The following is a 17,525-nucleotide window of genomic DNA, read 5'->3' as shown; positions in this document are numbered from 1 at the left end:
AAATCTTTCAGTCAGATGTTAACCTTTAGTGCCGCCCCATTGTAAAACTCATATGTACAAATTTTAAAAAAAAAAACAGTCATGGTACTGTAGACTGTAGCATGTTATTTCCTAACCAATTCAAAAGAATGTTTATCCATCCACAAAATAAAATCCAAAATATTACAGCATGGCCAGTGTCACAAATGTGTTTCCCATGTTTAATCATTCATATTTTAGGACACAATTCAAAATATCTTGTCAATCCTGTCAATTTCTTTTTCACTAATGCTTGAAAAAATGAATAACCTAGAAAAACATATATCATTACTGATAATTAAAAGTCAGTCAGCTGGACAAACTGGTATTGCAGTTGGATTATGAAGGGTGCTGGACTTGATGGGACTTCCTGTCATACCTGCACTGGATGTCTTCCTGCAGCGCCACCATCATGGTCAAGTGCTGATCCACATCTGGCTGACTGGCTGCCTCGCTCTCTCCCCGCAGAGGGTCGTGCATCAGCTTCAGCTCGCTCTCCCACGGCAGGATGTACGTGTGGCCGTAGTAGAAGCCCAGAGGGATCTTAGCCCGGGCGTTGGTGCTGCCATAGCGACCAATCACAGTGATCTGAGGGTGACGAGGGGTGAAAAAAAGCTCAAATCCACTGGTAAAAAAACATCAGGCCGGCCAAACCTGCAGCTATCTAAAGCAAAATAAAGCCATACCTTCATGAATCTGCACACAGGCGGAGGCAGCAGGTCGTGTAGAATGAGTGAGTGGGTGCTGATATCGGTGGCCACCACAAGCCTGCGTCCGTCCACCTCCTCACCCAGAGTCCAGATGTCTATGGACAGAGAGGCCAGGTCTCCACAGGTGGGGATCAAAGCGTCAGTTAACAGAACGGGGCGGCCGAAGTCCAGCGTGACAAAGCGACGAGCTCCTGGGAGAAAGGGACAGGAGGAACCTCACTTTGGTGTTCAACACTATTTCATGAAATGGTCTGGTTGTATATTTCCTAACAGATGACGAACATGATTTTTATAATAAGAGGGGTTTTCTTTGCTGTTTCACTGCACCTGTCCAATAAAGGCAAATATGGCAGAGAGAAAACAAGAGGAGAGAGAGAGGTGAGCATGACAGTTATATGGCAGGCACAGTAACCATACAGCTATAAGGGTGCATCATTTTTTACTTTTTCTATTAATAAAAAAAACAAAAAAAACCCCACTTTCTTTATCCCAAAACTCTTTCAAACATCAGATTCCAAAGTTTTTCACTGTTGACATTTTCAAGCAGCAGTGAGTTGATAAATCTATCCTTGTTGTAAATGACATACCAGAATGCATTCGCTCTATGATGATGGACTGGTGTGGAGGAGGCTGCAGGAAGTGAGACGCCTGGGAAATGGCCAAAGCCAGACCGCTGCCCATGGGACTCTGTGGCAAGAAGGAAAACATAATTCATAACATGACATTAAAGAAACTTGATGGTTTCTTATTTTTTCCTTGTAAGCTACAAATTCTGAAATGTGGATGCTTCACACACATCTTCAGATCTTTACAATCACCACAGTTTGAAGGGTGGACACCCAGATTAGTGTCACAAATTCAATCTGACCAAATATGAAATATGGTCATAATCTCTCCTTCTGTTCCTGAGTTATGGCGTTCAATAAAAGGTCAGAAAAGTGTTTGGTTTCTTTAACATTATGATGCCACAGTGGAGTTGACGTTTGACCTTTATAAAATGATATAATATGTAATCATGTCATCTTTTTATCCTATCAGACATAATTATTAGTGTATGATTTCTTCAATTATGGGCAAAACTGTGTTTTGTCACAGTGACCTTTGACCATCTAATTCTAATCAGTTCATCTTTGAGTTATATAAGAAAAAGAAAAAAACTACTCAAACAACTGATTGACTGAACTGTCAATCAACTAATCAATGACTTGACAGTTTCAGCTCTAACGGTGTGTTTAGCCTGTTAGGAAATAGACAGTCCATTTCTTGAACACTGAAATGTGATGTGGTCAGAAAGAGTTTTGTCCAGTTTTTCATTATTGAATAATGCCTGGTTTTCATTTAGATCATAAAAAATCCAGACTTTTAATAATGATATGTATCTCTGGAAAAGTGAATCAACTCCTAGACAGAAGAGGAGAGACTCATTTTTATAGAATTGTGGGGTTAGGGATAGGGTTATTATTTGAAATGTTAATGAACTCTTAATGAACTCCAGATGTTGTGTTGTCACTGTTTTGTTTTGTTTATTTGTTGGGTCATTTGTGTTAAAAAGGAGTTTTGTTGCTGTTGAATTTTATCAACTTTATTAAGTTTTTTAAAAACATATTTCTTCTAAATATGTCTATTGCTGCTGTATGTATATTGATTATATGACCAAGCCCTAAAATACAGCCTCTCATTTAATAAAGAAGTTCTTAAATACTGTCTGAACACAAGCTGCTGAATTAGACTAAAACTGAAATCGGCTCAATTTGATACCATGTGATCAAAGAATAACCAATCAGGCAGCAGCATGTTACGAACCGGCTTAGCTTTCTGTGTGTTCTTGTGTGCAGCCAGGTTGACAGGGCCAGGGTCCATCATGGAGCCGGGGAACAGGTGAGCCAGCTCGGCGCTGAAGGCTGCCGACACCGCCTCGTTGGGTGGCGTGAGAGGAGGGGTCATGAAGAGGGGCGTGGTTTTAGGTGTGGGCGGGATGACGTCGGAGGGGTGGATGAAGAAGCCCGGAGCGGAGGAAGGGTTGGAAGGCACAGAGTTGTGGATGGGACCCACACCAGAGGCTGCGGCGGCTGCAGAGGTGGTCTGATGCAGCTTGGCCTCCAGTTTGGCCTTCTGTTCAGTATACACACACAGAACTCATTAACCACAGCGTCTAAAGATAACACACTATAGATACATGTACGCTTACCACAGCTGTGAACTGTGTAGACTTTCTAAAATGCCTCATAAATACAGATGACAAGAGCAAGAGTGACAGACATTATACAATCACATAATCTTCACAACATACTTTCTAAGAAAAATCTAAAATGCAATTAAAAAAAAAAAAGATGTCCAAATTCTCTGCTTCTAGCTTCTAAAATGTGCATATTTTCTAGTTTGTTTTTTCCTGTGTGACAGTAAACTGAATATGTTTGAGTTATGGACAAGACATTTGAGGTTGTCACCTTGGTGTTTGAGAAACAGTGATAAACTTTTTCCACTACTGTCTGATATTTTATGGACCAAACAACTAATCAATTAATCAGTAATGAAAGTAATTGAAAGTTTCCTGCCTTCACTAGGAGTGGTGAAGAAGAAAAACAATAAAATATACATTAACCAAACACTATTAGAGAATCCGCTCAACAAATGTGGGACTGTCAATGTTATGACATGGTAAATGTTCTCATGTTGCACTCCTACTTACTGTAAAGCTTTGGGCCGAGGTTCCACTTTCTTTATTAAACAGGCCAACTAAGTCATTAGTATTTCTGTCTATTTGTTGCTGATTTTCTTTAACATTTACATAGAATCCAGGGAACTGCTGAGGCTTGAACAAACAAATCAGTGTCTTAACAACTACTTAGTTTTTCTGTTTCATCTTTTCAGTTTTTCTCTGTAATATTTGGCTGAACATGTAGGTCAGCTGCTTTGAAATCTTCTTCTTTCAGCCTGGAAATCTTTCAACATAAGTTTGTCTCTCTTTAATTATTACCTGTCCTGCTCCAGAGACAGATTTTTCTGTGTGTGTGTGTGTGCGCGCTGTTCTTTCACCTGCTGCTGCAGCTTGAGCAGCTGCTGTTGTTTCTCCTGCAGGACCTGCAGCTGCTGCTCAGCTGACACCATGGCATGAGACAGAGACTGGAGCGCCACCTGTGCTGCAGAGCTGAGAGCTGTGGAAGCTTCGCCCACCGTCCCTGTGGACAGGCCCCCCACCGCCGGGGTCACGCCAAACGTACTCACTGTGGTCACAGAGAGGAAGATCAGGCAATGATTATGATGAGTTAAAGACCGCGTAAAGTGAATTCAGACATTTTCTTCTAAACACATTAAATAGGTCATAAATGTATTTCTAAAAAAGGTGTAAAAAGCATTTCAACTATTTAGATTTGAATTGTGGAGCTAGGCTTCACAAACTGTGTTTCAAGATTTCTGTGTTCAGGATTTAGTGGGCGGGTCTGTGATTAGCATAAACCCGCCCCTGCTGCTGTACAGGTATAAATACATTAGCCGCCGAGTTAGCCACCAAGCTAGCAGCTGAGTTAGTGGCAGAAAGCTCTCAGACATGTTTTTAGTAGAGGTGGTGACTGATTGACAGGTGACACTTGGTGGGGGCGGGGTTTCAGCGAACTCGACGGGCACTCCCACAGCGTTTGGGAGCAGAGAAAGAGGCTGATTTTTACACAACTTTGAAGCCTAATTTTATATATTTGGCGATTTTTTTAATCATTCAAATTTGGCAGGGTGGTTAACAACACACTTTTCTGTGGTATGTCAAACTCAGAACACATATTTATTCTTACTTTACACAGACTTTAACTTCCAGCCAAAGAGTGGTAAAAAGAAAGGAGGAGTGATGTTTACCAGTGAACATGCTGGCGTCGTCTCGCTCCACCCGCGTGCCGTCGCTGGTGGAGATACAAGTAAAGTGCAAAGGCTCCACCTCCAGGAGTCCTGTTAATGCTGTGAAGCTGCCCTCTGCTGCTGCACAGCTGCTCACCTTTCCATTCCCTGCAGGACAGCAGACATCCACAACACACACACACAGACACACACACACACACACACACACACGACAACATCAGACATCCAGGAGTCTGCTTCTCAAAGAAATGTTGAACTCTGTAGTTGTTTGTTATGTTAATGAGACTGCTCTAAATAAACCAAACAACTGTCTGCATGTTAAAACCTTAACATGATAATCATCGTACCTGAGAGGATGTCAGAGAGGTCGATCTCATCTGACTGGACTCCGATGCTGCTGTTGAAGGCATTCTTACAGGAGGAACCACTGACCTCCAGGTCAAAGAGCACCGGGTCAAACGGAGAGCTGTACAGGCCGTACCTGCAGGGGAATGAACAGGAGGGGCTTGAGTTTAGGAATAAATATGAAAGAGACGATACGGCAGCAGAAATGAGTGTGCATTTAAGAATAACTTAATGAACTAAGTCCTGATGTAATGCTGTTGGACATCTTGAACTGAACAGTTGGACAGGTACCTGGTCTGCAGCAGAGCCTCCAGTGGAGTGAGGCGGTCCTGCAGCTGTTGAGAGATGGCTGTGAGCAGGGAGGCGCAGGCGGTGCTGCAGCCCGCCAAGTCCTCCTCCTTTACATAGTTCAGTAACACAAAGTACCAGAACACTGAGCCTGAAAGCAGAGAGAGGGAGGGAGGGAGGGGTTACAACATGAATACTGGGGAGTGTGGAAACAGAGAGAAGAGAGGAAAGGTGCTGGATGTTGCTTAGATACTTACCACCTGTTGCTGCTGCAGGCAAGTAAGGCATATTGTCCAGCAGAGCCTTCAGAAGACTCACACCAAAACCCTGCTGACTTGGTTCCCCTTTCCCATTGCTACAGTGAGAGATAATACAGCATTGTTCATCATTGTCTCCATATAATCCCAAAATTAAGCATCACTGTTGAAAGCGACTGTGTTTCTTACCTGATACATAGTGCAAGAAAGCGAGCACATTTATGCGCGATGCTCCGGCCGGCCTCGAAGAAACACATCCGCACAATATCTGTTAGCCTGGTCCTGGTTTTGGCCAGCAGGCCTTCTTTTCCTTCTCGTAAGCTGAAAAACAACACAGAGGATGTATCACTGGTCTGTGTAGAATATTCTGTCCTGGATGATGTGGTCTTCTTTGGTTCGTTCCTACCTGCAGGGTCCGTTAGCAAACACCCCAGCCAGCCAGCACAGGATGTCCAGGGTGAGGCTCTGAGCATGCTCAGAAGCGGGGCTGCCCTCCGTCCGCCGGCACAGCGCATCCAGGAGCTTCTCATGAAAGTCTGGGAACTGCAGCATGGCACAGCGCTGGACCCTGAACAGCACGGAACAACAAAAAATTACATTCTGGTTCAAAGATGACTTATTAATGATGAACAGTAGAAGTTGGAACTGTCACCTGACTGACTGTATTACTAATTAAGGTAAGAAATGTTACTTGCAGCTAAGTGTTGATGACAGTGTACACAGAGCAACAACAGTGATCTGACCTTTCTTTGGGTATCGACGTCTTCTTGAACCTTCTGATTGTGACTGACACTTCCTGCAGCAGATCACAGCCTCGCAGGTTCTCTACTTTCTTGGAAGGAGCGGGACTCTCTGTTTTCACTGAAGATACCTTCTCCTACACACACGCACACGCACACACACACACACACACACACACACACAATAAATGAATGTTACTGTGTTTGTTTTAACAGTTGTACTTGAAGGTAACATAGAGATGACGTGAGTAATAGACACATAGAAGAAAGAAATGACTGTGATTTCAAATCTGATATCTGATTTACTCAACTTTGTAACTGTGCAAAATATTGCATTCTCTTGAACTATTTGGAAATGACAAACGTAATCTGGAAAATTGAAAAAGAAATAGCTTACTGAATATATCATTCAGTTTATGAACCTACACTTATATTTTATTGAAATATTTATTAAATAATCTTTTTTTAAAGGATTTTTGAATTGATGCTATTTTGTTTATATATATATATATATTTAAAAATCTCACATACCTCCTGGAGTGCCTTCAAGTACCCCCAGGGGTACTAGTAGCCCCATTTGAGAACCACTGTGATAAAATATCTATAAATTTGTATCTAAAAATCATTGAAAAAAAAAAAGACACTGTTTTTGAAGAATGCAGCAGGTGAGTTTGTACCTTGGAGGCCTGAGCCCGCTGCAGCAGGGTGGACAGTGAGTGGGCTTTGGTGCTCTGGGGCTTGGCACTGGGCATTCTCACTACAGGTCGGGGGCTGTCCTCCATGCCCTTATCGCTCACTGCTTTGATGTGAACCAGGAAGGAGCGGTACTTCCCTCCTGCCATGCCTGCACAGAAGAGAGGAACAGGTGAACACACACACATACATACACCTTCATGGCTGCTGGGTGATATAATAAATGTTGTTTACCTTTGACCAGTTTGGGGCTGGTGAGGCTGAGCATGCCTGCATGGCCAGAGAGGTCCAGCCCACTGGCCAGCCACACTGGACCACACAGGATGTCCTCCTTGTGGTCCTCTAGGAACGGACACAGCATGGACCCTGCAACAAACACATGAAGCACTACTTTGCTTAAGGTGGACAATACATATTAACAGCTTCAGTCTAGAAAGACACTATGCACATGCTGCTTGTGAGGATGTCACAGCCTAATATTTGTGTATTTCTACGATTCGCATTCATTTCTTCTGTCATACATTTCATTGCTATGGCAGCTTTCATATGTTGTGTGTTTAATAGAGCACATACTGGGTGGTGTTGGCTGCAAAGGACTTCCTGTTGAGGACTGTTTGCAAGGTTCAATAAGAAACTGAAACACAGCTTTCTGCTTATTTGGACAAAAGTTCTTGGACATTTGATTGGCTTAAACTGTGTTAAAAGGAAATGTCATTTAGTGGCTTTAATGCATTCACTGAAATTAATTTAATACTTTTGGAGAGTGACAGCTATTTTAAAGACTAAACAGAGAATTGTTGTCTTTCAGAAAACCTGATGGCTTATGAGTAAACTAAAGTGTTTGAACTCTTCACCTGATGTCTCCTCTATGTCCATGAACTGAATGTCCTCTGTGAAGTCGTGCAGCAGAGGCTGGCCGTTCCTCTCCCCGTTAGTATGGAGGACGCTGGAGAGCGGGAAGGAGATCTGTCTGTCAACTGCCGTCTCTGTTAAAGAGAGAATTGTTCAAGTCAATGACAATCTTCACATGTTGTCTTCTCATCAGATAATCACAGCTGCAGAGAACAATCTAACATCACAGATCTGAGCGGGATTAAAAAGAACAGGGTCCTCACCGCTGACTTTGCCCAGCCCCGGTGCTTTGTTCTTCAGTAATGTGACCTGGATCTGAGGAATGTTGACGATGTTGGCGTTCAGGACAAACTTGAAATCCACATGGCCGACCATGCAGGCTTTGGGTAGCACCAGCTCAAATACATGCTCGTCCCAGCTGGAGCTGCAGAGAGACAGAGAGAGAGAGAGAGACAGAGAGAGAGAGAGAGAGAGAGAGAGAGAGAGAGAGAGAGAGAGAGAGAGAGAGAGAGAGAGAGAGAGAGAGAGAGAGAGAGAGAGAGAGAGAGAGAGAGAGAGAGAGAGAGAGAGAGAGAGAGAAAGAAAGAAAGAAAGAAAGAAAGAAAGAAAGAAAGAGAGAAGAGAAGAAAGAAAGAAAGAAAGAAAGAAAGAAAGAAAGAAAGAAAGAAAGAAAGAGAGAGAGAGAGAGAGAGAGAGAGAGAGAGAGAGAGAGAGAGGAGAGAGAGAGAGAGAGAGAGAGAAGCTTAGATATTTAACTAAAGCTTTACATTTGATCTTTTTATCTTGCAAAAATACTAGGGTAAAAAAAGATTTGCGTTATAAATATGTTTAGTTATAATATGAAGAAATCTTAAACATTTGCAGATGGCAAAAAGTATGGTTGGCATGCATTTCTAATGTTAAATATAGAGCTATTACTAAGGCACATTTCTTTTTCATAATAAATCCCATCTTTCAAGTTTCAACATTTCTCACATTTTGAAGTAAATATATATCAGTCTTGCACAGAATCTCTACCACGCAACTGTTATGTCACAGGTATTAATATTATTGTACTGTAATATATTCTATTTGGACAAATAACAGCCTGTGTGAAAGTATACATGTTATCATGTATTAAGGCAAAGTGGAAAATACTTTTATTGTGAAGGTCCTAAAAGGGATGTACAATATTGGGCTGTACTGTGATGTTGTTGTTGTTGAACATGACGGTTGCCAGTAAAGCGGATTTATTCTTCTGGTGTTATATTTTCCCCAGAAGGTCTCAAAACATATGATTAACCCTCCTGTTGTCCTCAGGTCAAGGAAGTACAGGAGGAAAGGAGGAGGAAGGAAGGAAGGAAGGAAGGAAGGAGGAAAAAAGGAAGGAGGAAAAGAGGAAGGAAGGAAGGAAGGAAGGAAGGAAGGAAGGAAGGAAGGAAGGAATGAATGAATGAAGAAGGAAAGAAGGAAGGAAGGAAGGAATGCATGAATGAATGAGGAAGGAAGGAAGGAAGGAAGGAAGGAAGGAAAGAAGGAAAGAAGGAAAGAAAGAAGAAAGGAGCAAAGAAAGAGGGAAGGAGGGGAAGAACTAAGGAAAAATTAAAGAAAGAGGGAGGAAAGAAGGAACAGTCAAAAGAGACTGGGTCAATTTGACCCGGGAGGACAACAGGAGGGTTAAAGAAGACGTTAGGACGTCAGGTCTGAGAGCTTTCTGCTGCTAATTCAGCTGCTAGCTCGGCGGCTAACTCGGCTGCTAGCTCAGCGGCTAACTCAGCTAACTGGCTAACTGTAGACTGCAGTAGTAGTAGTGTGTGCTGATTGTATTGTATTTATACCTCTACAGCAGCAGGGGCGGGTTTATGCTAACACAGCGGTGATTTTCAGACCCGCCCACTAAATCCTGACCACAGAAATCTTGTAACACAGTTTGTGAAGCCAACTCCACAATTCAAATCTAAATGGTTGAAATGCTTTTTACACCTTTTTTAGAAATACATTTATGACTTATTTAATGTGTTTAGAAGAAAATGTCACTTTACACTGTCTTTAATGTCATTAATTCATTCAAGTTTTCCTCCTTCTTTGCCTCTCCACCACTCATTGAGAGCATGTGAATGTGAAGCGCTAACAGCTAACCTGTCGCTCTGCAGCTTCCAGGTGCGGGTGTGCTGCGCAGCGTCTCCGTGGTGCTGCTGGTGGAGGTGCTGCGGGTGGCGTCTCTGCTGCTGCTCTTGCTGTACCTCCACCCAGCAGGGAGGCACTGTGGCCGAAAAGCGCGGGGTCAACGTCTCGAAGCGCGTCAGCTCCACCAGAGACATCAAGCTCTCGGTGGTCAGCGGTTGGTCCACCAGGAGGTCCACTCCTGCAGAAAAACCAGGTGAAGGAGGAGGGGGCCATGAGCTTAAAAATAAGTGTGTGCGCTTCACTTGTTAAGTCTTGTGTAAATAATGAGTGAGCTTGTGTACCTGTGATCCCGGGGCTAGAGGGGTTAGAGGAGGGCTTGGCCCCCTCAAGCAGCAATTCAGCCCCTTTAGAAAGGGGGCCATCAATAAACATGTCTCCATCATCTATATCGTCACACACACCTCCAATTTGAAGGAAATGAAGTTCTCCACCTTCAGACAAGAGCAGAAACAAAGTCAGCACCTCCAACCTATTTCATTTTGACAGTATTTCAACACCAAGCATAGGTTTGATTTATCAGCATTCATCTATACAGGTGATGAACCACCACACAGTATGGATACAGTTAATTATAGAGACACAATCAGTACTGAGATATGTCACACACTGTGTATTCTACAGAATATTCAAGAGAATTAATCACTTAGTCCAAAAATTCACATTACAGAACATCCTGAATGAATGAAAACAATATCTGTTTCTGATCACATTAAAATCAATGCAAGATCATTTAATACATATAAAGTGGTAAATAAAATGGTAATAGACAGTAGCTAACATCTGATAATTTCATTGTGTATCTATTAAAATGCATCTACTGATTTCTTTGAAGATCTCTCTAAGGTTCAGAGGTAGGCCTGTCACAATAATTATCCACTTATCATACAACAATGTAATTATCATCATCATCAAGTCTATTTATGGACTTATCATATGATACATGGACATGACCTTGATCATTTTTTGACCTCTATACTGCCACACTGCACATTAGCAGCTAAGACTCTATTCATATCACATTGGCTCCATTCCTCCATTCCCATTTGCTTTACATGTTCTATTTACATCTGCCATTCTGGGGTAAAACAACCAGTTGACAAACGGAGCCAACAGATGTGTGAGCTGAATACATCAACAAGACTAAGAGTATGTTGGAAATCAGCTTATAGTTTCTTTACACTATCAGGAATGTTATTGTAAAATCCACAAAATCTCACATCTAGTCCGTATTCAAGTAAAGTCTTTGTCTTTGTTAACTATAATAATACTACAATAAAACTATGAAAAAATAATGCTTTAACCAGAGAGGAAACAACAGAGTACTGTACTTTAAGTACTACTTAAATCGTTTTTAATTGTCTTTAAAAAAAAATGTTATGGCTCAGGGAGTGTTATCTAAATGTTGTTATATTGTTATCTGACCCTCAGTATAATGACAATAAAGCTACTACTACTACCAAAAATGTGTGTCCTTAGTAGAAAGCGTTGGATTTTGATGAGTAAAGAACCACCGAGAGTGGGGAAGTCACAAAACTAACACCACCCAAAAGTCAAAGAAAAGACCTCTCTAATACTGTGTGTAACACAATACAAACACAAAAACCTCCCGTCTAACAAGAGGCTACAGTACAGTCTATCTTGAACAAAACCTCACACCACCAGTTTCTTCCTGTCTACAGATGACTCATTATTGTGAACATTTACACATTCACCGTCAATAGCCTTATTTTTAAATTCAACTGCTCTCTTCACATAGACTAGATGTCTACCTACTCTTTTCTGCAACATTTTATTTTTAGGTGGTATAGGTGGTGTGCGTGTACATACATATATTTATTTATTTATACCTGTCTTTTGTGCTAGTTGCATTTTTTCCATATAATATAGATACTTGTTTTTTCCCATTGTTATGCACCACAACAGGGGTGTCCAAGTCATTTTAGTTCAGGGGCCACATACAGCCCAATTTGATCTGAAGTGGACCAGACCAGTACAACCATTGAATAATAACCTATACATATATAATATATATTATATCTTTACCAGAGGTGGAAAGTAACAAATTACATTTACTCGTGTTACTGTAATTGAGTAGTAATTTTACTTTTACTTAAGTATGTTTTGTGTGAAGTATTGTACTTCGCTACATTTTAAATCACATCTGTTACGGAGTAAAAAAATGTTGGCCAAATTTTTTTATTTTTTTTTAAAGCAAAGAGTATCATACAGAATCATTAACCAGCATGATACAATAATTTAACATTCATAAATGATTGCAGCCTCTAACAACAAGGCAGCTAGCTCTCATAGCGACATATGTCCGTCATCTGTCTCTCTCTGCAGCTGTCTCTCTCTGCAGCTGTCTCTCTCTGCAGGTACAGGCATTGAGCATGATGCGTTCACGTGAAAAGGACAGCGTCAGAAATGAGACAATTAAGTGAATGGTGCACAGGGGCACAGCCTTTTAAACAAAAGGTACTTAAAAGTTTTGGTCTACACTGAGCTCATTTTTAACAAGCTACTTTTTACTTTTACTATATTATATATTTTGAGACCAGTACTTTTACTGTACTACCAGTACATTAAAGTAGTGGTACTTTTAGTTGAGTAGAATATTTCAGTACTCTTTCCACCTCTGCTCTTTACTATAATAAACCATCTATTTACAAAACAGATGAACAGCCTGAGATATCTTAAGAAAAATTAGTGAAATTTCAACAATATTATGTTTCCGTTTTTTTCAGATTATTTTGCAAAGAAGCTGCTGATTGATGTTCAATATATGAATGTTTTAAATATATACAATATGTATTCATTGTATTCTGGTCAGGTTGGGGAAACAAACCCGTCTGAAGCAGCAGAAACATTTCTGAAATGCTCATACACAAAGTTATCCAGATTGGACTTCTTGGCTAGCCGGTTTTGACCCGCAGGCCTTATGTTTGACACCTCTGTACCACAACATCAAGACAAATGCCCATTCTGATTGTGAACCAACACCATCCTTCATCAGGACCAGTTAAACCTGTTCACAGTAACAGTGCTGCCTGGACCACAACACTCACCTTTGGTGCAGGCACAAAGGCGGTCGGTCCCAGAGCAATACGTCACTGAGACAAAAGGGTCCATTTCATCTGCTGACCCCTCCTTCTTAGGCGGCTCCACCTTGGCCAGGACCTCCAGCGTGGACAGGTCCAGGATCATGATATATCCGGCCCGTGTGGTCACCACCAGGTGGCCCAGGCCTGTCACCTCTAACCGCTTGCTCTCTTTGTGGCCGGAGGCAGAGGTGGAGGGGCTGGTGATGGGAGCGCCGCTGCTGCTGCTGCTGCTGGTTGTGGCTGCTCCACATGCAGTCCCAGTTCCAGAGCCAGCAGAGCCCGCCGGGGCCCTCCCGAATCCTGACGAGCTATTTTTTGAACCGGAGGGGAGAGCCTCCTCGGGAGCCTCCTCGCTGTCGTCCTCCCTGCTGTCCAGAACATCTGGAGGAAGTAATATATGAGAAGTGATGGCATCGTTAGGGTCCCAGATCTGCTGCACCTTGACCGGCTCCTCGTCTAAGGTGACAATGCGGGTGGAGTAGTTGAGCTTGTAGAGTGCGAGGTAGCCCCCTCCACTCCCACCACTCGGGGCCCTCTCCTGCTGCTGCTGCTGCTGGTCTCCTGGGGGCAGGATGAGGGGTGTTTGAGGCGGTGACCCCCCTGAGTGATGGCCTTCCACCCCGTTGGCCACAGGGTGTAAGGGGTCTCCTTTGCGCTGGTTGCAGAGAGCAGAGTGCAGGCGGTTGAGATTGTTGAGAGCCTCCACTTGGTTAGTAGCACTCAGAGATTCTGCAGCGCAGGGCTGCAGCCCGATCAGGAGGTGCACGCCGTCCCAGCAGGGCGTGATGGAGTCCACGTAAAGATTCTCCTCCTCCAGCTGTTTGGGCAGCCTCAAGCACTGCACCAGAGCTCCTGGTCGAGGCGGGGTGGAGACGGTCGCTGCGGCTAGCGTGCTCCATTTGTCCACGTGACCGTCTAACCCTGCCAGATTAGTGGCTGCGTCTGCAAACTGCTGGATGTATGTGATTGGAGGATCTTGGAGAAGGAGCTGCTCGTGTGTGTCAAACTCCATCTCTATGATCTGTGGCACAGTGAAGCCCTCCTCGTGGAGCCCCTTGCCCATGAGGTTGTTCATCTGAGCAAACACCTGCCCTGAGGACTTGTCGTCCACCTCTCTGATACTGTACAGCAGCAGCATGGGTATAGTCCTGCGCACAGCTGGCAGAGAGGAGGGGCTCGGAGGTTGTGAACCTGCTAAGTTAGGAAAGCCCTGCTCCTGGGCTGCAGTCTGGGGGTTGCAGGTCTCTATCTCCATGGGGCCCTGGTCCTGTAGAGGCCCAGTGTGGAAGGGCTCAGGGCCCTGAGTCCTAAGGGGACCGTCTGTGGTCCTGCGTGTTGAAGCTGGGGCTGAGGGTGGGGGTCCAGCCATTGGGGTGCTGGATGCTGAGCGGTAGCTTAGCAGGCCTCCGGCCAGCAGGCAGGGAAAAGGAATGTTGTGGTGGTCGGTGACCTTGTCCTTTGCTTTGGCCTGGCCATGGGCCTTGGCTTGGTTTAGTGAAGGGTTGGCACCCAGCTCCTCCAGGTCCTTGACCGTGTCCTCCAGCACACTGGCCACCACCTCCCACTGGAGCTTCTCTGGCTGCTGGAGCACGCTCAGCGCCGTCACCCCGAGGCTCACATCCATGCTCTCCCACTGGGACGGCTGGCCTGAAACACACACACAACACAAAAAAGGTCTGAGCTTCCACACTGCAACATGACACCAGTGATGGATCTTTGTGTGGAAGTCTGCAGTAGGTAAAGACAATCAGAATATCCACATGATGATAGAGCTCTGAACTTCATACCTGTTACTGACTCTGACCGGGAATGCTCATCACTGTCTGAATCCTCCAACTGGTCATCACTGGAAGAGAACAAGTGGTTAAAAAAATGTGACTAATGTGATAAAACACAAACTGTGACTCACTCACTGACACACACACACACAAGATTCCTACAGAGCTGTCTGACATTATGAAGCCAGTCATCCAGGCCGCTGCTGCTGTTGTTGTTTGTTAAAGTTCATACTGCAGAGTAAATGATAACCTTATAGCTATACAGGTGAGAAATGTTATCAGTGATGTTTAATGCTTCTCTGATGTTTATTTACTTTGGTTTTATTGTTTTTTATTTCCTGGTTTAATCACTCACTATTGAACATTTCAGCCAGGAAATATGTGTGAGTGTGTATGTGTGTGTGTGTGTGTGTGTGTGTGTGTGTGCGTGCGTGCGTGTCTCTTTCACCTGTCTCCCTCTAGCTTGGGCAGGTCAGAGCAGGAGGAGGACTCCTCTAGCCAGGCCAGAGTTGGTCTCCTAGACTCAGTGAGTGCCTGCTGGCTCTGCTCTCCACCACACAGAATGAGCTGCCTCAAGATGGCGGGGTCGTACGGGTTGATGTCAAACTTCAAGTGCACCTGTTGGGCCAACAACCGCACGCTTTTTTAGGTCAACACTAACTAATTAATGGCTGACACAGACATCTTTAAAAACGTGAAACACAGATGATGCCGTCTCGTGCCTCTGACCTTCATCATTTTGGAGACATCCCAAATGCAGATCTTGCCCCTCTTGGTGGCGGCAGCCAAGAACTGCGGGCAGCTGCCGAAGCCGTAGCAGGCGATCTTGTCTGAGCTGTCGGGGCTGTTGGGAAACTGGGCCGGGCTTGTCGCCAGCGTCACCGACAGCGGTACGTTCTGCGTGTGCTCTCCCTTCACAAACGGACAGTTGGGAGAATGTCTCTCGTGTTCAGACCTGAAGGAAAGAGGAGAAATATTGGGCGTGATTAGATACATTTAAATAGCTGGGTGAAGCTCTGGGGTTTTCTTATCTTTGTATCTACATCAATTAATAATGATCTGAACTCACCATGGCTCATCTGTGGGTTCCCAACAGACCAGACACACACTGCAGGTGAAACACATGGCTCTGTCGTCCCCTGTGGAGGCGGGCTGTTGAGAGACAGGGAGGGTCAAGACGGTTTACAAACACTTACACAGCTGTAGTCCACACTGTCTATTCTGGACAATCCTACAGCAGGTGTAAAAACACAGCAGCAAACAACCAGCATTGACTTAACGCTTGTGCGCATGACTAACTCTTCTTTTTCATAGTCTGATGACTCCATGACTGTGTGTACTATAGCTGTGGGTTGTTGCCATGACAGCAAAGTATAAGTGTTTGAAGATACACAGTTGTCTGCAGTTAAAATGTGTGTTATAATGTAAGATTAAAAATAAGATTGTTTTCTCTCGTTCACTGGCTTTGTTCTCTCTACTGCAGCTCCCTCTCCTCATTCACTCTCTGCTGCTCTCTCACTCTTTTTCAAAAGATTTGGAAAGCCGTTAACGAAGCCTAAATTTACTTTTAACGTTAAATATCCTCCCCTCACCCTGAACTGGTCCTATACTGGTGGACTGGTCTTTTCTAAATGTTTACATGTTATTTAACTATACAGGTGATCTGCTAGCTGATCTGTTTGTTTCACTGTGCCAATGCTGCATGTAACATTACCAGAGAAAATGCTAACGATTTTTCAGAGTGGTGTTAAACTGTTTATTCATTTGGCAATCAGCATATTTCCCACTGGACATTTTTGGCTGTTGATATTTTCATCTGACAGACAACTACACGTGATACAAGCAGAAAGTCAGCATATGCAAGGACTTTTTTGGGGGATAAAACCCTGCTCCATCCTGTGGAAACACAGGTAGAGGTTCCTAAAAAGGTTCTTAGTCCCTGGGTAAAGAAACATTAACTGAATAATCTTGCAGTGCTCTGAAACACAGCACACACACAACAGACCTTTGAATGCATGCAAATACTGAAAGGTGTATGTGAGAGCACACTGATGTAAACTGACAGATGTGGACTTCTCTGACAACCTACCTGGTGGTAAAACCCTGCTTGAGCCATCGGATCCGGCTGAGCCCACCTGTACCCAGCATGTGGCCACGATGTAAACGTCTCTCTCCTGTTGGCCTCGCTGTACATCAAAGATCTGTGGACAACAACAGATCTTACCAACATGTCCATCATGCTGTATTGCTGGTATGGAATGTACCACCCTGCCTGTTTATTAGGACCCTTCCTGATTGACTCACCTATCTACAGAGCGCCCAGGCCCCACCCCGAGCTCCGGCCTGGCGCTTGACAAGAGGTAGGAGAGCCTGTCCATGATGGATGAGGCCACAGACAAGGCAGCTACGTTCTGGTTGATGTTCTTCAGCTCGATGACGATGACACCAGCCACCAGCTTCAGCACGTGGTGGGGGAGGTGGAAGGTCACTGTCGCCCACTGAAAGATGGAAAGTTGCAGAGAGAAGACAGACAGATGTGAGAAGTGGTGTTTTAAACCTATGAGCTGCCCCTTGAAACCTGTTAGAGCATCACACTTAACACTTCACAGCACTATATGATTTTTATTTTCTTATCACAGTCATGAAGCTGTAAGAAGGAGCCATGTTCTAAAGTCTCCTTGGTGGCATCGTCACACACAAGCACTGATATCTGAGCTGCTGCTGTATGCTG

The 17,525-nt window shown here is 43.9% G+C and overlaps 1 protein-coding gene across 1 annotated transcript in view; it reads right to left on the bottom strand.

Moving 5' to 3' along the window:
* The window catches only part of birc6 (baculoviral IAP repeat containing 6), a 124,874-nt gene that overhangs the window by 96,157 nt on the left and 11,192 nt on the right, over positions 1-17,525 (bottom strand). The window contains 25 exon segments of the mRNA XM_053333627.1: positions 398-606; positions 705-919; positions 1,316-1,415; positions 2,532-2,840; positions 3,765-3,952; positions 4,575-4,721; positions 4,922-5,055; positions 5,211-5,358; positions 5,465-5,562; positions 5,654-5,785; positions 5,871-6,032; positions 6,208-6,341; positions 6,882-7,048; positions 7,132-7,263; positions 7,752-7,883; positions 8,013-8,173; positions 9,868-10,093; positions 10,197-10,346; positions 12,981-14,663; positions 14,804-14,862; positions 15,243-15,412; positions 15,524-15,749; positions 15,864-15,946; positions 16,884-16,995; positions 17,099-17,292. Coding sequence (XP_053189602.1) covers positions 398-606; positions 705-919; positions 1,316-1,415; positions 2,532-2,840; positions 3,765-3,952; positions 4,575-4,721; positions 4,922-5,055; positions 5,211-5,358; positions 5,465-5,562; positions 5,654-5,785; positions 5,871-6,032; positions 6,208-6,341; positions 6,882-7,048; positions 7,132-7,263; positions 7,752-7,883; positions 8,013-8,173; positions 9,868-10,093; positions 10,197-10,346; positions 12,981-14,663; positions 14,804-14,862; positions 15,243-15,412; positions 15,524-15,749; positions 15,864-15,946; positions 16,884-16,995; positions 17,099-17,292 — 5,471 coding nt within the window.

The sequence above is a fragment of the Scomber japonicus genome, chromosome 14 (assembly GCF_027409825.1).
Source record: "Scomber japonicus isolate fScoJap1 chromosome 14, fScoJap1.pri, whole genome shotgun sequence".
NCBI classification, from domain to species: Eukaryota; Metazoa; Chordata; class Actinopteri; order Scombriformes; family Scombridae; genus Scomber; species Scomber japonicus.
This window is presented reverse-complemented; position numbering and strand designations above follow the sequence as displayed.